The sequence below is a fragment of the Sprattus sprattus genome, assembly GCF_963457725.1.
Source record: "Sprattus sprattus genome assembly, chromosome: 1".
Taxonomy (NCBI): Eukaryota; Metazoa; Chordata; class Actinopteri; order Clupeiformes; family Clupeidae; genus Sprattus; species Sprattus sprattus.
The window spans coordinates 46,432,140-46,452,943 of NC_137920.1; the positions used below are offsets into that span (position 1 = coordinate 46,432,140).

The 20,804-nt window shown below is 39.9% G+C and overlaps 1 protein-coding gene across 1 annotated transcript in view; it reads right to left on the reverse strand.

The window, feature by feature from the left end:
- Positions 1–17,920, reverse strand: part of ttc3 (tetratricopeptide repeat domain 3) — a 41,450-nt gene extending 23,530 nt beyond the window's left edge. Inside the window, exons 1-7 of the mRNA XM_080852011.1 lie at positions 17,782–17,920; positions 13,311–13,392; positions 10,948–10,993; positions 6,422–6,581; positions 6,248–6,329; positions 6,104–6,160; positions 60–189 (exon numbers count right to left, since the gene is read on the reverse strand). Of these exons, the coding sequence (XP_080708137.1) occupies positions 60–189; positions 6,104–6,160; positions 6,248–6,329; positions 6,422–6,581; positions 10,948–10,993; positions 13,311–13,392; positions 17,782–17,783 (559 nt within the window). The 5' untranslated portion in view covers positions 17,784–17,920. The remainder of the gene's footprint in view (positions 1–59; positions 190–6,103; positions 6,161–6,247; positions 6,330–6,421; positions 6,582–10,947; positions 10,994–13,310; positions 13,393–17,781) is intronic.
- Positions 17,921–20,804: the final 2,884 nt, after the last annotated feature.

Here is a 20,804-nt window from a genome sequence, read left to right on the forward strand (position 1 = left end):
TTAGTATCCTGCAGTTTGAGGTATTACTCAGCTAATAAGTTCAGCGAGCTTTCTCTCACATTTTCCAAAGATGAACCTAAGGATTTCGTGGCAAATATATCGGGGTCCCAGCTTTTGAACCTTTGAAACAATATTGGGCTCTCCTGTCCTTTCCAGCCATTCCATGGCCTCGTCCGTGAGGTCTCCATCCTGTTCACATACAAACAGTCACAATGTTAAAAGGGCATTTGCACATTTTTACACCATTTCAAGCTAGTTTATTGTTATAAAACAATTGGGTTCTATCGCGTAATTTAGCTGTTTCTGATTGGACGAGAGACGTTCCATGCTATAGGTTATTCGTCAACATACCAACAGTTACGGGATTTTTCACAGCTAATAATAAATCACTGCGCGATGAAAAATTCGCGTTGATGATAACCGTTAATTCATAATTCTTAAAATTCCAAACCAAGACGTTGACAATGGAACTATTTTTTGTTGCGGAGAAACAATGGCGAAATAAACCATTTTTAGACTTAACTTTGTGTTGAAATGTTAATTTGTTGACGGTAGAATTGTTTTATAAAAGCGATATAGCACTCGTGGGAGTGGGGTAGGTAAGGGATAATCCTAGGGATGCACCGATCCGCTTTTTTCACCTCCGATACCGATACCGATATCTGAGGTTTAGTATCGGCCGATACCAATCCGATACCGATATTAAAAAAACAGCGTGAAAGTATGGTAACTGTGTGTATGTGTGTGACCACACGTGCGAGAGGGAGAAAAGAGGAGTGCATGACATGAGATCTTGGTGCATTTTTTGCTCATTTGCTACTAAACATCATGTCTAGTCATCACTATCAATTCATAACATAGGATAAAAATAATCAAAAATAATGTACGTTCTAACTAGGGCTAGTCTTCATATTAGTTAGCAATCATATATCCGCTAGTGTCAACTTTAACGTTACATTGTAGAGGCTCAGCATGGTGACCTGTTAATGCATTTGCTGGTTCTACTCTGTTAAAAGACCCACAATTACCAAAACTGTATTCTTTATCTCTCTTTAATGTGCATTCATCAATTTCCATTACATGACGATGCATGTGATTGTACACATGTGTGCCTGCAATGAGAATGGGGACTGCACTGAATTACTTTAGCATGAGTTATTGCTACACGATAACAATTACACAACTAACATTACTCGATACATATAATTGTGGACATTACACTAGGCAACATGAATCTCATTCATAGCTCATCCAGTCGAAATCTTAACAGGATGAACCCATCTTTATTACAGCGAATCAACATCAGAACATAACTAAATCTCCGCTTAGCATGCTAATCGCTACTAATAGCAACCTGCACTCATAATACTCTACCTATCACAGCCGTAACTTCATGAAACCCCTTACATTCATTATGTACGCACACAATGCCTCACATACATGTCGAACAATGATTATTTAAGCATTGGAAATGTATAAGGCACAACTACTTTGCCACTGATGGGCGACGAACTGAACTTGTCACTATTCACCGAACTTAACTGAGCAGACAGCGTTGCCAGGCAACGTCACTATCAACAGATAGTTTTTCATACAGTTAACGTGCGGGAAGGCTTTTGATGGCTGTTCTCTGGATTGTCTGCTATCGCGCCACCCTAAATCTTTGAATATGCGTGTTTCAATATAATAACAGTCCGTTTAAAACAATGATACCGGAGCATGATATGAATTAAACAAAGCCTCCATGTAAATACATAAATAAACATAAAAAAAAAAAAAAAAAAAAAATTTTTTAAATATGGATCGGCCCATTGTCACCGATACCCGATCTAGAAATGTCTTCAATATCGGTACCGATACCGATACAAATATCGGATCGGTGCATCCCTAGATAATCCCACGGGTGTTGTTGCCAACGCCACTCGGCCTGCGGCCTCGGTGGCTACAGCCGAACACCACCCGTGTGATTATCCCTTACCTACCCCACTCCCATTTTTTCCCCTGCATTTTGACAAGCCTATGCCAACATGTGATGCTGTTATGCCTGTGAATGGAATGTTGTTATTCATTTAATAATACAAATATTAACAATACAATAAAAAAAAGGATGCTATAGTATTTTTCCAAATCCAAACACACACATAGGTCAGATAACAAGCCTGCAGGGTTATCCCCTACAGCAGAAGAGAGAGAGCTGAGCGCTTATCTTACATGGGCACGCCAAAGGTTAAAGTTCAGTTTATGGCTGTCCTCGCTGTAACATGTTTCGTGCACCTCCCAGTGTTTGCTTGGTTTACTAATGTTACTGTCTTGCCTGATAAAGACCCAGGTTCCAAACTTGCATTTAAGCTGTGCTCACACGTAACATGTTTTCTTTGGGAAAACTGCTAGATGCATAAAAAGGCTGCTTTTGTTACCATAGCAGCTTATGTTAACCTAGAGTTAACGTTAGGTAACAGGATTGTTTATTGCTAGTCATCAGCAAAACGAACACTAACCGGAACATTTAGTACATTTCCAGTTTAATCCACCACTGACACTGGTGATCCAGTTCACTGGTCATCTCAGGTATTTCAATGTGCTCTAATCATAGTTTGCATTTGTCCAAAGCGACTTACAAAAAAGATTAAAAACAAAAAAAAAACTACAATGAGAACTTTAAGAAATAAGAAAAATTAAATTAAATTCATAAAAAAAATCAATATTTTTACAATTCATAACTTTAAAGTAAATCATCTATTAGTACTTTGTTATTATTAGGGCCCGAGCTGCTGAAAGCAGCGAAGCCCTATTGTTATTCTACTGTTTCTTCTTCTTCTTCTTTTTATTTTTAAATTGCTTGAAAACCCACCAAATTTGGTATGGACGTTATGCCGGGAATTCTAAAATCTTTTGCGTTTAAAATTGTATGGGGCGGGGCAAAATGGCTCTGTAGCGCCCCCTAGAACATTGCAAATACCCCTATGCATTGGGGTTAGTTTGGCATAGCAAAAAAAAAAAATGCCCAGACGCACCAAAAAGTGTATCGACGAAATGGTGGCAGGTCAACAGGAAGTCGGCAATTTTGAGTGGAATGTGCGTTTTGATTGCGTTTTTGCCCGTTTCCACACCTCGCATCTGATCAAACTCCTCCTACAGATTTAATTGAAATGCCTTCAAACTTGGTCAGGATACTCTTCAGCAATGGGGGATCAAATTGTATTGAGAGATTGTCCAAAATCTCAAAAGGTGGGCGTGGCTGACTCTCAAACTATTACGACTCGCCGGTGCTCGCCACAAAACTCAACGTCACTTATAATTCCAGCCTGCATTTTCCGATCCTGACCAAACGTCATAGGGTGGAAGCTGGACCGGCCTGAACGCGGACATATGCCTATAATGTCACATGCCTATAGCGCCACCTGTTGGTGGTTGGAAACATTGCACATTGTCCGATCCTTACCAAACTTCATAGGGTGGACGCTGGACCCGGCCTGAACACGGACATATGCCCATAATGCCACTCGCCTATAGTGCCACCTGTTGGTGGTTGGAAACGTCGCTTTCTTTATTCTTTGCGCTGTATTGTTGTGATGTTTTGATTTACGTGGCATTCTCATGGCTTGCTCTACGCTTGACGGACGGCTGTGCGGTGCGCGTCGGCCGTCGACCAGCGCCTTCTCAGACGTGTGCGCGTGCTCGGGCCTGTTCAACGCTGCTTGAAGCTTTAATTGTTGTTGTTATTATTAGCAGTATTATTATTATTATTATTATTATTATTATATATAATATACAACAACAACAACAACAAAACTAAGATTATATTTATAAAGTATACCTCAAAATGTTTTACTAATTAGACAAAAGCTTTTTTTAAAGCACTTTTTTTTTATGTAGCAAGGTTGTTGCTGTAACAGACCGCACTAGGTAGATCTTTCCATCACCATGGAACCATGAACAAAAAGAATCTTTCAGAGACTGCAATCTTTTGCTTTTGTTTATCGGAGGAGTGGTGTGGTGGGGAGGGGAAAAGAGCAGAATTACAGCATTGAAATATTTGCCGATCCAGTGGCTGTGGCTTTCCTATAGGTGAGTGAGAGATTTAATTGTGATTCTAGCAGCTACAGGTAGCTATTGAAGGGTGACTTGCAGAAGAGTTACATGCGTCCTCTTTGGCTGATCAAAGACCAAACGTGCCACAGCACATCTGCGACGGTCTCACTACATGTGCAGGAGCACATCTGCAACGGTCTCACTACCTGTGCAGGAGCACATCTGCAACAGTCTCACTACATGTGCACATCTGCAACGGTCTCACTTCATGTGCAGGAGCACATCTGCAACAGTCTCACTTCATGTGCACATCTGCAACGGTCTCACTTCAAGTGCAGGCGGGCTATTTCAAATCGCGTTGCAATAGTCTAGGTTACAAAAAGCCAGGGCCTGCAAAAGGAGTTGTGTAGCATATCGTTGTAAGATAGGGTCTGATCCGAATATTATAGTATGTGAACAGACAAGTCCTTGAGACAATTTCTCTGAGCATGGAGCTTCTAAGATCATAACACTTGTTTGCAGTTTAGACTGGGAGCAATAAAGATGAACCAAGTTGGATGTTAATATTTTGTGGATAGCCGGATTGGCTGGGATCACCTGGAGCTCAGTTTTCAAAAGACTGAGCTGAGGGTGGCCCATCATCCAAACCAAATATCACTGAGACATGAAGGAATATGAGCAGATATTGTGGAGCCCTCCGGGGAGAAAGACAAGTACATATGACCATCATCTGCATAATAGCGAGAGGAGCACCCATTTTCTAGGTCACCTAAGGAAGTGGTATAAATAGAGAATAGTAGGGCTCCAAGTGCCAATCACTGAGGTCCCCTTAGGGTCTAGCCCATTATTGTGAGACAAGAAATCTGAAACTACCTTTAAAGAAAACCTTTTCAATAACCTTTCACAAAAAAGGGAAGACAGGAGACCGGCCTATACATCTGCTATAATCAGCTGGGTTAGGTGACACTTTCACAAGCAAAAGAGTGACCATGAGGCTGTTTGAATGATGTAGGAAAGTTTCCCAAACTGAGTGAAGCACTGACCATATGCGTGTGAGCAGGTGAAATTGTAAGCAAGACTACAAGACTACGATGAGGAAGCATAGAGTCCTCTTCCTTATTGACAGGAGACAAGACTTAACCTGTTCATGGGGGATTGGACAGTTACCCTGGTTGCGCTGTATTGACGACACACTCGCAACGACCAATGCGACAAACATAATGGTACCTTAAAGGGTCTGGGGTGTGGAGTGGGAGAATCCCCTCTTGGGATACTAACCCAGAATAGGGTCAAGGGACCCGGTGAAGACATGTTCACTTTGTAGATATTCAACTGGAATAACACAATCTAGGTTCCACTGCACTGGTGGCAAGAAACGCATTATTTTTTTTTAAAGTACCAATAACCGAAAACACCTCTGCGAGACTCATGACAAGCTAGACCTAAAACCATAGTGAAATTATCTATAATGATATTTACTTAAGCAATAAGCCCCAAGAGGCCGTGCTTTGCGCTGATTTTAGAACAGGTAAGGGGAGTTGTTAGGCACGACGCAAAGCGGAGTGCCGTTAAACCCCCTTACCTGTTCTAAAATCAGCGCAAAGCACGGACTCACAGGGCTTATTGCTTTTCTAAAACTGTTACTACACATATTTGATATGGTTTCATAAATAATGACAATTCAATTTAAGAAACAATAGTTTAATACTAAACCGTCATTCTTCCGCCACTAAAAATTATAGTTCCTAAATAAATCGTTGCCACGCAACCCTTGAAGCAACGCAACAGCCAGATGGAACACTGGGTATGAAATGCGCTATATGAATGCCTTGCCATTCGCTTCGCAGTAATATGGAACGTAATCAGGTCAAATTGTAAGGTAATGCTGGATTTTACAACAGCTTTTAGCCAATCACAATCAAGGATGTGAACAATCAGGTTTAGAATTCTGTATAGCTTTAGATATTTCTCAACTATTGTCCCTTAACTGCTGAAGAACATTTGGCAGCAAAATAACAAGATGAAATGAATACAAATTGTGTACAAAATGACAGTAAAAACATCCACTTACCGACAACTGAAAACAGGCACTCATTGGTATTAATTGCTTTGTTAGTTTGTCAGATAACTGTAGGGGAAACCAAAAGTAAAGACATTAGCAACAACACAACAGTCAATAACATGAGTGCCTCACTAAAACACAGCAGGAACATACCCATCCTCTCTCCATGGCACTGAGAATGCTCTCCAAGGTTTCAATGCGTTCCAGCTTCTGCAGGCTTAAATCAGTACACGCACTGACACGGAAAAGGAATCATTTAATTGGTTTATTGGTTTGACAGACGAAATGTGTATATGTCACAACATAATGAACCATTCTGTCACCTACTTAGCCTCGATGAATCCTGTTCTGATGGCCCATCGGGTGGTGGCGTGGTTCTCATCTTGTCGGAGTAAAATGTGCCACCAAAAGGAAGAAATCCTCAGCGTATAGCTGACTTTCTTCTTGACAGCAGTGTTTAACAGGTACCATGCTGCCAGGACTTCCTCTGCAGAACAACAGGAAGTGTTTCAAGAGGCAGTTCATATCAGTGGTTCATCATTCTTCTGTTGCAAACAGAATTAATCAGGTAATTTGTACTATGATTTATGTATTTATTCCATTGTGATACATTGGAGGTCTTAATTCTTAAGGTCTTCTTTAATCAGCTTAATCTCTTTATGTCTGTTCTCTCAATTTGTAACTAGAAGGTGTACAGGGTTTCAGGGAGACTTATATAGACTTAGAAACACAGACACACACACACACACACACACACACACACACACACACATATATACAGCCGCGGAAAAAAATAAGAGACCACTTCAGAATTATCAGTTTCTCTGGTTTTACTATTTATTGGTATGAGTTAAAGTAAAATTAACATTTTAGTTTTATTCTATAAACTACTGACAACATTTCTACCAAATTTCAAATAAAAATATTGTCATTTAGAACATTTATTTGCAGAAATATGACAATTGGTCAAAATAGCAAAAAAGATGCCGTGTTTCCAGATCTTGAATAATGCAAAGAAAACCAGTTCGTATTCATTTTAAAACTACACAATACTAATGCTTGAACTTAGGAAGAGTTAAGAAATCAATATTTTGTGGAAAAACCTTGATTTACAATCACAGCTTTCATGTGTTTTAGCATGCTCTCCACCAGTCTTTCACATTGCCGTTGGGTTACTTTATGCTACTCCTGGTGCAAAACTTCAAGCAGCTCGGCTTCTTTTCATGGCTTGTGACCATCCATCTTCCTCTTGATTACATTTCAGAGGTTTTTAATGGGATTCAGGTCTGGGAGTTGGACTGGCCATGACAGGGTCCTGATCTGGTGGTCCTTCATCCACACCTTTACTGGCCTGGCAGTGTGGAATGGAGCATTGCCCTGCTGGAAAAAACACTCCTCAGAGTTGGGGAACATTGTCAGAGCAAAAGGAAGCAAGTTTTTCTTCCAGGACATTGTTGTACTTTGCCTGGCTGAGGTTTGTAAAAGACCATAAGGATTGAACCAAAGCGGACTGGAGGTCATCTTCTAAGTTCATCTTCTCTGATGAGTCCAATTTTCAACTTTGCCCAACACATGGTCATCTGATGGCTAGACGGAGACCTGGAGAGGCCTACAAGCCACAGAGTCTGGCACCTACTGTGAAATTTGGTGGAGGATCGGTGATGATCTGGGGGTGCTTCAGCAAGGCTGTAATCGGGCAGATTTGTCTTTGTGAAGGACGCATGAATCAAGCGAGGTACAAAGTTTTCCTGGAAGAAACCTTACTTCCTTTTGCTGTGACAATGTTCCCCAACTCTGAGGAGTCTTTTTTCCAGCAGACAATGATCCATGGCACACAGCCAGGTCAGTGAAAGTGTGGATGAAGGACCACCACATCAGGACCCTGTCATGGCTAGCCCAATCTCCAGACCTGAATCCCATTTAAAAGCAGTGGAATGTGATGAAGAGGAAGATGGAAGGTCTTAAGCCATCAAACAAAGCCGAGCTGCTTACATTTTTGCACCAGGAGTAGTATAAAGTCACCCAACGGCAATGTGAAAGACTGGTGGAGAGCATGCCAAGACACATTAAAGCTGTGATTGTAAATCAAGGTTATTCCACCAAATATTGATTTCTGAACTCTTCCTAAGTTAAAACATTAGTATGATGATATTTTTTTTGCATTAGTCGAGATCTGAAAACACTGCATATTTTTTGTTGTTTTGACCAATTGTCATTTTTCTGCAAATAAATGCTCTAAATTACAATATTTTTGTTTGAAATTTAGTAGAAATTTTGTCAGTAGTTAATAGAATGAAGCGAAAATGTAAATTTTACTCAAACACATACCAATAAATAGTCAAACCAGAAAAACTGATAATTTCGAAGTGGTCTCTTTTTTCTGTGGCTGCATATTAGTGCTGTCAAACAATTAAAATATTTAATCGCGATTAATCGCATTTTTGTCATAGTTAACTCAGAATTAATCGCGACTAATCACAAATGTATTAATCGCAAATTTTGATCTAGTCTAAATGTCCCTTCAATCTTTTTTTTTTTTTTTTTTTTAATGCTCTTATCAACATGGAAAAGTGGATTGGCTTGCTTTATGCAATGTTTTATTTTATTGATAAACAACATTGCCAAACAGGGCGGTACAAAATAAAATTATAAAATGCACATTTCAGATAAACAAGGACTCAGCCTATAGTGCAGTTAAACCATGGCTTAATATTTTCTTTTTTTCAAGTTTGCTGTGAACATAGAAGTCAGGGGCCGTATTCACAAAGCTTTTTATCTTACCACCAAGAGTGCTCCTTACTCGCGCTAAAACATTTTACGTAGGAGTAATTTCTTAAAAGTGATTCACAACGCCTCTGAGACCTACTCATACTAAGGATAATACAAACTCCTAAGCTTAAGATAAAAGCACCGTTGCTATGGATGACGTCGATTCTCATGCACGAGTTTAGAAGGGGTGAGGACGGTGATTGGTTGTTGACAGGCTCTCTCATTAAAAACTAATTCGTGACGTCCCTCTAACAATCCCACTATATCAACTGAAAATAAGAGAATAACCTAGGCTTCAAATTAAGTCATATTAAATGGTTATGGACAGTGCAGTTAGCAGAATGCACACGCACGATGACAAGTTTGTGCATCCAACGGGAATGACACTTTGCACGTTAAGAGAAAAAGAAAGCGATCAATATAAAATTTGGCAATTGCATGTAATCAAGGCAGTAATAATTAAAGCACCCAGCAAACTGTTGGCTATTATATTTCCAGCCCTTGACCACTTCAAATATCAGCACATACGGCCCTTCAAGCGAAACGAACGTGAAACGTAGCCTAAGCGAAAGCCTACTGGTCCCAGGACCAATAGCCACTGTCACCCCAGCGGCATCCAGCTGGTAAATTCTCAAAAACCTGCTGCAGACCGCTCTCCGTTGAAATGCACGAGTCATCGGTAGGCTACATCCAGGCCACGGTGGACGAAAACGTCCTCATCTTTTGATGGGGCAATTATTGTAATGTGTGTCCCGTCACTGGACATTCCTGCGATCGCCATGGAATTTACTTTGATCTTGTGTAATTGGCGATTGTCCAAAGGCAACTGGATAAACTGTTGGATGATGTGGGGTCTACGTTGATAGTTTGATGAATTAAACGGCTGACTGATGATTCCCAGTGTCGTCATTTGCGTTTTCCGCGAAGCCAAATAGGCTATCTTTATGTTTCCAAACATTTCACTTCGGGACACATCGTTGTTTAAAGGCGTCATTGCATCCCGCGCTAATTCTACGACAATATTAATACCTTCATGGTTTAAGCAATGTCTTTTATCAATTCCAAGTCGGCTGCAGCCATCTTACGATTTTTTGTGAATAAGTCTTAGTGACTTAGGAGTCCTCATGAGGAGTTTTAAGCTGTCTTAGACTTAGGTGCTACTTTTAGGGATAAAATACTTTGTGAATTGCTCTTAGTATAAAAAAATAGGATTCCTAAATTTAAGACTGACACGCCCATTATTTTTAGGAGTTTCTCCTAAATTCACCACTTATGAGCTACTTTAAGCCCTAAGATTCTTTGTGAATACGGCCCCTGGCCTCTTATTTCAAAAACAATGAACCGTAACAGTTAGGTTACCAATAAAAGGTATGCCTACTACTTTTGTGCTTTCAGCCAGCTGCCTGTTGACATTTTCCGACAACAGTGAAGCTCGCTTTTGCACAACACAACTTTTAAAGGTAAACTTTCTATTCAGAAACTTTTTATCATCCATTTCGCCGTATCGCGCTCACCATTCACTCAAACGTAACGTTAGCCTACTCCACAAATTGGGAGAGCAAAAAGAGCGTTAATCTAAAAAATTACGGCGTTAAAATGGGCTTGCGTTAACGCCGTTAATAACGCGTTAAACTGATAGCAGTCATGTATATATATATATATATATATATATATATATACATATAAAAAGAAAAATCCATGTAAATCTATCCAACATTGATATGCTGACATGTTTCCTGATTGAAGCCTAGCAAGTTATAATTTAAACTAGAGCACAGAGCTAACCAAATGTTGGTTAATTGTAGTGTGGTTACAAAAAATCTGAACCAAGATTGAAGAGGCAGAAAGTTTTGAGAAATTACACATTTCCCCCTGCATAGCATTTCTAAGCATACAAGAAAATCTACAAACTTCAATTTTAACTAAACACAGAATATTGTATCTCTTGTATATCTTCTGTATTTGAAATAAATATGCCCTCACTCCATACTGGTCATTCAGGCTGACCTAATCATACCCTTTCTGAGACACTCTTGCTCTTCATACAGATTACTTCAACATGTAACATTGGAAAAGATTCTTACCATAGGAAAAAATATTGGACAATGGACCATCTTCCGAGTCAGAGTCCTGAGGGTATAAGCATACATATCAAACTTCAAAAAATGAAGATGAACTGACATACATATGGTTTATAATCAGTACTCACTGAACTGAAATATGGTTTATAATCAGTACTCACTGAACTGACATACCTACATATAGTTTAATCAGTACTCACTGAACTGACATATGGTTTATAATCAGTATTCACTGAACTGACATACATACAGTGCCCTCCGCAAATATTGGCACCTCTAGTGAATATGAGCTAAATAGGCTATAAAAAAATATGTCTTTGCTGTTAATCCTCTTGGTTTTTCATTCAAAATACTCACAAAAATCTTGCCTTTTCATTGAAGTAAAATTATTGAAAGAAAAAAAAACTGTTGACATTAAATAAATATTTTCCCCCAAAACATGTGTGCCACAATTATTGGCACCCCTAGAAAAACCTTGAATTAAAATCTAGCTGAAGTATATTTCCATCCGTCATATTTTACCATTTTACGTTCACCTGTTTGATAAGGAACTCTTATGAGGTCAACCATGACTTCCAGTTCCACTGGCGTACAAATATGAGGTGACACAGGCCAAATTCCATGAGTCATTCATCACTATGGGAAAGACCCAAATAACACAGTGACGATGTGCAACGAAAAGTTGTTGAGCTGCACAAATCAAGAAATGGACACAAGAAAATCTCTAAACAGTTGAAAATACCCATTTCATCTATCATGGAAATAATTAAGAAGTTTAAAGCGACAGGAGATGTTAAGAATCAGCCTGGAAGAGGACGTGTCTGTACGCACCGTGAGGGGGATGGTTCTACTGGCAAAATAATCTCCAAGGATCACAGATGGAGAACTGTAGAGGTTAGTTGAGACTTGGGGTCAGAAAGTCTCCAAAACTACCATCAGACGCCACCTACATCACCACAAGTTGTTTTGGAGGGTTGCCAGAAAAAAGCCTCTGCTGTCAATCAACAACAAACTAAAGCGCCTACAGTTTGCCAAATGTAAGTCAGACTTTCAATGGGACCGAGTTATATGGTCAGATGAGACCAAAATAAAGACCACAAAATCAACACAAAAATGGTTCACCGACCACAGAATAAAGGTTTTGCCATGGCCATCACAGTCCCCTGACCTAAACCCCATAGAAAATATGTGGGATGAGCTGTAGCCAAGCCTACAAACGTTGACCTCAGATTCTGAAGGATCTGAAGAGATACTGCATATAGTAATTAGAGATGCACCGATGTGGAATTTTAGGGCCGATACCGATAACCGATAATTATTGATTTATTGTGGCCGATACCGATACGATACCCGATATTTTTTTGTATTTAAAAATAAAGGGTACAAAAGGTTTTAGATGTGCCTTTTTATTTTCTCAAATGTTAGGGCACTAGAAATTTCATCAAAAGCAACACACTTGATGGCTAGAGCCCTCAACAGGATGCACTACAACGCTTAACATGTAGTACTTTATATTCACTATAATATCACGTTTAGTGTAGCCAGGCAACGGACCTATGAGTATAACAGGCTACCCGGGAAAACATATTTGGAGGGAAATTAGACGTTAAAAATATCGGCTTAAATTATCGGCCAAAGTTATGATATCGGTATAATAATAATATTTTTTTTTTCCACTTATCGGCCACTAATATATCGGCCGCCGATATATCGTGCATCTCTAATAGTAATGGTCTCAGATCCCGTGCCATGTGTCCACTAACCTAATCACGCATTATAGGAGAAGACTCAGAGCTATTATCTTGACAAATGGAGGCTGCACAAAAAAATTACATTAAGGGGTGCCAATAATTGTGGCACACATGTTTTGGGAAAAAATATTTATTTAATGTCAATGTTTTTTTTCTTTTAATGATTTTACTTCAATGAAAAGGTAAGATTTTTGTGTATATTTCGAGTGAAAGACTGAGAGGATAAACAGCAGACATATTTTTTTATAGCCTGTTTAGCTCATATTCACTAGGGATGCCAATATTTGTGGAGGGCACTGTACATTTAGTTTAATCAGTCCTCACTGAACTGACATATGGTTTCTAATCAGTACTCACTGAACTGACATACATACAGTTGAATCAGTACTCACTGAACTGTCATACAGTACAGTTAAATCAGTTCTCACTGAACTGACATACATACATATAGTTGAATCAGTACTCACTGAACTGTCATACAGTACAGTTAAATCAGTTCTCACTGAACTGACATACATACATATAGTTGAATCAGTACTCACTTTACTGTCATACAGTACATATAGTTTAATCAGTACTCACTGAACTGGCATATGGTTTATAATCAGTACTCACTGAACTGACAACGGCAAGCTGTCCATCTGTCTCTTCATCATCACCACCACCACCAGCAGCCAATTCGCACATCATCCGATACCTGAAAACATGATTGTGAAATGTTTTATTCAAATGAACAGTGTCATTTAACATTTAAAGATAGCCTAAATCATACCTGCTAATTGAACTAGCCATAGGCCCCTGGGGCCGTATTCACAAAGAATCTTAGGGCTAAAAGTAGCTCATAAGTGGCGAATTTAGGAGAAACTCCTAAAAATAATGGGCGTGTCAGTCTTAAATTTAGGACTCCTATTTTTTTTTTACTAAGAGCAATTCACAAAATATTTTATCCCTAAAAGTAGCACCTAAGTCTAGGACAGCTTAAAACTCCTCATGAGGACTCCTAAGTCACTAAGACCTATTCACAAAAAGTCTTAAAATGGCTGAAGCCAGACGTAACGTGTTGGAGACAATGAACGACTCTGAATTTTTGAGAAGATATCGTTTAAACCGTGAAGGCATCAACATTTTACTAGAATTAGTGCGGGATGCAATCACGTCTCCAACTATCCGAAACAACCCAATCAGTCCGGAAGTTAAATGTTTGATAACATTACGATTTTTGGCTACGGGGAAAATGCAACTTTGCAACGCAGACGACTTCAGAATATCGCAATCATCAGTAAGCCGATTCATTCATCAAACTATCACCGCACTCTGTAGACCACACATTGTACAACAGTTCATCCGGTTCCCTTTGGACAATCACCTACTTCAAAGGATCAAGGTCAATTTCATGGCGTTTGCAGGAATGCCCGGTGTCGTGGGTGCCATCGATGGAACACACATTAAAATAATTGCTCCATCCAGAGATGAGGACGTCTTTGTAAACCGCAAAAAGGTACATTCAATTAATACACAGATAGTGTTTGATCCAAATTTCACAATCATGGATATTGTTGCGAAGTGGCCTGGATCTACTCACGATTCGCGCATTTTAATGGAGAGCGCGGTCTGCGCCAGCTTTTTGAGCGGCACCATGTACCTGCTTGATGCCACTTGTTGGGTGACAGTGGCCATCCATGCAAGACATGGCTTTTGACACCCTTCCTCAATCCAAAACCGGGAGCACAGTTGAACTACAACATGCAAGTATACGCATGAGGCCTATTTTGGTGACACAATACCTGTAGCCGCGACGGCTCTTTTAAAGTCCACTCCGCAATCTCCATCCTACATTGTGACTGGAGCGCATACCACCGCTTCTCGCAGTCATCGACAGAGCGACACACGGCAGGGAATGAAGCATTTATGTTAAGACATATGTCCTCCCATGCGTCACGCATAGTTTGCAGGGTGCTTTAATTATTACTTCTTTGATTTCATGCAATTTCCGTGTTTTTTTCGGCAATTTCTCTTTCTCTTAACGTGCAAAGCGTCATTCTCGTTGGATGCACAAACTTGTCATCATGCGTGTGCATTCTGCTAAGTGCACTGTCCATAACTATTTAATATGACTTCATTTGAAGCCTAGGTTATTCTCTTATTTTCTGTTTATTTAGTGGGATCGTTAGGGGGATGTTAGGACTGAGTTTTTAATGAGAGAGCCTGTCAACAACCAATCACCGTCCTCACCCCTTCTAAACTCGTGCATGAGAAGCGACGTCATCCATAGCAACGGAGTTTTTATCTTAAGCTTAGGAGTTGGTATTATCCTTAGTATGAGTAGGTCTCAGAGGCGTTGTGAATCACTTTTAAGAAATTACTCCTACGTAAAAGGTTTTAGCGCGAGTTAGGAGCACTCCTAGTGGTAAGATAAAAGGCTTTGTGAATACGGCCCCTGGTTCTTAGTTCCATGGCAACGCCACATAAGTCAGGGCGGAATTCAATGGAAGTGATTCCCAAAACATTAGTCTCGGAGTGGAAATCAATGGAAAAACGGGCTGTATGGAGTGCGTACAAATCGTAGCGCCTCCTAGACATACGGGTAATATAAAGTTCTAATAAAGTCTGGTGCTTCGTCTATTGCTAATTCGGTGGGTGGTTAGTATATGTGCATCACACTGGGTTATGATCACATAGTTTTCTCCCTGCATACTACATCACTGGGCTATGATTAGGGGTGGGAATCTCTTGGCACCTCACGATTCGATTCTGATTCAGAGGTCAACGATTCCATTCTAAACCGATAATCGAGTCTAAACCGATTATCGATTCTAAATTGATTATCGATTAGCAATTCTATACCGATGAAACGATTGTCGATGCATCTCGATTTTTAAAACATTTGAGTTTGCCAGTCCTACTTCGTGTTTCATGTTAAAGAAAATCCATAGATGAATTTCCTTCTCTATTTTTGTACTAGAGAAAAGGTTGTAAAAATTATGACTTTATGAACAATGCAAGAATCGATGCATCTTGCATTTCAACACAAAATGAAAAGAGTGAAAAAAAAAAATAATGTAAATATATATATTTTTTTATTATAAAATCGATTATGAACTTTTATGAATCGAGACAGAATCGAGAGAAATCGAATAATCAATTTTTTTACTTACCCCTAGTTATGAGTTTTCTCCCTAAATCTATTTGTTTCCATCATAATGGTAATGGCATCATGGAAACAACCAGCCAAAATGTTTCATAGATGTCTCATGTATGTACTATGCACATGCGCTTATCACACACATGGAAGTTTAATGGAATGGAACCATAGATGTTGTAAGAGTGGTAAGACCATTAGAGCACACTATTCAACACAAGCATCCTTACATTAGAGCACAGCTATTCCACACATGCGATGACCAAGTGTTTGAAACTACAGGATATCACTTGAGTTCTTCAGATTGATTAATCAGCTACATTTATTTATGATGTCATTGGTTGCTTTAAGGCTACTTTACTCCACTTTATTAGGCTACAAATATTGCACAAGCCGATTTATTTGTTCAGTTTAGTCCATTTTGCTTCTAGCCTATCTCTTTCATGAAAGTAACAAGGCCCACAAGAAGTTTACTGCAATGACACTAAAAAACATATTTTTCTATAAAAGTGTAGCGGAAGCGTGTGTGCACGTTTGGATTTTGTATGTATGGTATAATAAAACGTGTCCTACAATCCTGTTGTTGTAAATGGTGACTCAGACCCATCATGGAATAGGGTCCCAATATTGGGTATATGCTCATATTGGTTTATTCAGTAAGGTCATGATCAGGGATGGATTACCGAACGGGCCTACTGGGCCCAGGGGCCCATGAGCTCAGGGGGGGCCCTAAGCCAGCCAGAGCCTCTGCGTGACTTTGCTGTTATGTAAGGTGACCAGATGTCCTCTTTAACCCGGGAAAGAAATTGTAGCAGAGGAGGGGGCGGAGTCTTTTGCATGTGAAAAATACAGCAAAACTTTGTTGCGGGGTAGGGGGCGTGGCCGGCACGCTATACACTGCCCCGCCACCTTTTACATGTCCAGGCCCAGGGTTTCATAATCTGTCCATGGTCATAATTATTAAAAATTAAATTATGTAGCACCTTACAAGCACTGTCTTTGAAGTGCTTTACAAGCAACAGGACATAAAAGACTTATTTATAAAGTGGCCCAGAGATACATTGAGATTATTGACTGAATAAGACTATCAAGTGAATCCAACAGGATAGATATGGATATACCCAAAAGTAGAAGTTTGTAAGAAAACAGCTTTGTCCCCCCAAAGGTGCATACCATGAGACTGGGACCTGGGCAAAATGCAATGTACCTTAGGGTCAATCAATATGTTGAGATTGTAGACAGACTACAAAACACGCACAATATTAGGCTACGTATGTTGTTTGCACACATTTAAGCCTCTTCGAAAAACATTGCAACTGGTCTAAGGGTGTAATCTTCGGATAATAAAAGTTCTGTATACCTTGACAAATAATATACCTACCATAACTATGTCAAACATCAATTAACACACAAAGAGTGATGGGAATACATTTCTTGGGTAGGGCCTTGAGCAAACCTTTCCTAACGTCGTAGGAAGAACAAAAAAACAATACTACGTAATACCGGAACTGTCGCACATTCATGTTGCTCAAATTCCCAAAAAGAATGTATTTCACCAATAGTGAACTACTGTGCCTTGGCCAACTACACAGCCTTAGCTTAATACCTAAACTAACATTACCAAAGTTTCAGCTTTAACCATCCACATCTGATCCTACCGATGTTCACGTACCTGTATAACAACCTGGGCGTTTGAAGTTAAAAGTTGGTTGGCAAGATAGCTAGCTAGCGAGATAAGGAATTGGTCGGATACTAATTTAGAAAACTAACATTACGACGTTTAGTTGATAATAAAGAAGCCTTACTTTTAAGTTATAGTCAGATATGCTTGACGTTCAAAAAACAATTGCTTAACCACGTGTGAATGTGATCGACCACGTATCGGTTATGGGTATGCTATGTAAACGATAGTTTTTTACGGATATGATGAAATGTTAGTTAACTTACATTTGTTACACCAACGCAATCATCTGTTTAACAAGTAAAAAAAACTTTGTCAAACTGGATTGGCAGTATGGAGACCGTAATCTCACACGCGTCTTTCTTGACAGCCACCTCAATTTCGAAGTGTCGACGTCTTTCTTCACAAAATAGATAAACATACAAACTACGAGTAGCAGCGTGTAGTCAACGACAATAATGAAATTTCAATATGGCTGCCATTCGTAATTATTTTCAAAATAAAAGTCCACACTTTGACGCCCATTAGTATTTTTTTAATTAAGAAAGCTTGAAATGCATTTTTAAATAAAAATAACAAAGATTGTCAAAATAAGAGGTTCATTTTGATTAATTAATTATAGAAAGAAAAGCTAATTAATCACACTCTGTGATTCATCTTCACCGTGCACCGCTCAGCGGTGAGCATTGGAAAGACTGTTGTGGCCATAGACATGTATAGGGTTGTGGCCATCCTGAGTTGCAGTAATAGTATTTCTCATACTGTGTGCTCTTGATGTGGAGATCGCATCAGTGTTTGGGCTATATGTTAAATCCGCTGCTGGTAGACTATGGTATGGAAGATATCTGTAGTCCATGGGTGGAAGGGCAGATGATCGGTATATCCAGACGTGTGTTTGTGTGAATGTGTGTTTGTGATGTGTAATATCAGTCCTCTACGTTATTTCCTGCTAGGGATGACATACACTGACATTGCTCCACCACAAGTGTCATTTGGTACTATTAATGTTGAACAGCAACGTTAAACGTGACACATATCGACTACCCTTCCACCCATCGTCTACCGACAAAAGGGTACACGATCGGTATACCCAGAAGTAATATTAATTAATGATTGGTTAATACAAGGATCTTTACTTTTTCGTTGCGCAACGATGTCGATTGCCTGATTTTTAAACAATCTTGTTTTGTTTGGTATGTTTTGTATGCATTGCCTATAATTATTGCCTACTGCTGAACTTCACATTTTGTTGCTGAAAAAATGACTAATTGTGTTAAATCCTTGACATGAGGTGAAACGAAATCCTTTTAGAAAAAGGCTCTGTAGGATGAACTTTCCGGGGCTACTGAAGAAGGCCATCATGGTGCCCTCCATCCTAAACTGCTCCGTCACAAGCTGGTGCACTCCATCCTTAACTGCTACGTCGCCAACTGGTACACTGCCAATGACAAGAGCAGACTGCTGCCTATCATTGGTTCTGCTGAGAGGGTGACTGGCTGCCATTTCTCCAGGACCTGCATGACCTCAGGCCCCTGCCCACCCTGGTCAGGTCTTTGATAAGAGACTGTGGTTCATCAGGACCAAAACCTCACGCCATAAGAACTGTTTCTTTCCGCTGCAGACAGTCACACAAACTCACAAACTGGGTTTCAGCCCAACAGCTGTTCAGTGAGTCATATTAAGGAAACCTGCACTGTGGCACAGTTTCTCCTCTCACAACCGCCAAACACAACATGACAGCCCAAAACATAGAACCTGAGCAGCAGGAGAAAACATCAACAGCCCAGACCCACCCCCCTCCATACTCATAATGGGTTTTAATTCAGGTTCATTCCTGACCTCAAGTAATCTGAGAGCAATAATTGTCATGACATGTGTTGGCACATTGTGTTGGCTTCTCTTTCTCTTTTCTTGTGGAACTCTATCCCCAAAGGAATGTTAAAATATCATAATGGGTTCACCAGTGTGTGTGTTAACAATATGTATTATATGGCAAAGACAGTACGAGCATTCTGATTGGCTAATGGATAGTCATGCCAGCCGCGCATTGACGTTCTAGCCGGTCTGCGGTCTGATAAGTATTCTTATTGCACACCCCATCAATCTTAAAAATGAGTGATACCATGTACCAAGTACTAAACATTACATCCTTAAAAATTAGCGATATATCAACAGCCCTGAGCATGTATTGATAGAATCAGGACTCCTATTATGAAATTATCTGAGAACAGGAAACCAGTTGAATGTCGTGGTAACATGACTGTAGCTGCCAAATGTGAGGACCCTGCCTGATGTGAGTCCGCCGCTGCCTGATGCGAGTCCGCATGCGCAAACACAAACGGTTTACGGCAGAACGCTCAGGAGCAAACTATCCAAGACGTGCATTCTCATACATGTTTTAATATCAACGTATCTGGCTTCTCTTAACGCATAATGTAGGTTTATTTAACGTAGTGTTTTATAATTTTGTCAACGGTTTACAGCATAAGGCTCAAGTTGTATTACTGTTACTAGTAGGCTAATGAATGCACTGCTTAACTAATAATTCAATAAACATGAAGCTTAACATCATAAACCTTGGTGTATTTCAAACGTAAACAAATGCGCTTGTCATTCCACTTCATGCTGTAGCCTACACCACCAGCATTACCTGAACCTGGCTCGTTGTACTACAATAGTGTCGCAAAGTTTGCGCATGCGGACTCACATCAGGCAGGTCCTCACATTTGGCAGCTACAATGACAGTTGACAGAATTTGCGAACATTTTGATATCGGGTAATACTTTATAGGACTTCAGAAGCAGCGAAAATGTGTTATTGAAAGTGATGATGAAGACTTGACTACTAAAGTTTGAAAACCTTGCGTTTAACTGTAAATTAAAGCCATTTAAGCGGAGCCCTGTTGTCCGTTTTCTATTGATCATTGTAACTTGAAGTTAGCAAGTCATTGTTTGCTAGGCAACACCTGAAACACTGTGTTGTGAGAAGACTTGAGAGCTGAACAAAACAACATGCAGCTGGCATGACTATCCATTAGCCAATCAGAATGCTCGTACTGTCTTTGCCATATAATACTAACAACTTACTAACCTCGACCGTTCGATCATGCAGGTATATCAGACTTCGGCCCCTCGCTGTCGCTCGGTCGATACCTTACGGCCTCTGTCTGATATTTACCTGCATGACCTCACTCTCGGCCAGTAAGTAGTTAGTATTATATGGCAAAGACAGTACGAGCATTCTGATTGGCTAATGGATAGTCATGCCAGCTGCATGTTGCCCTCCTCAC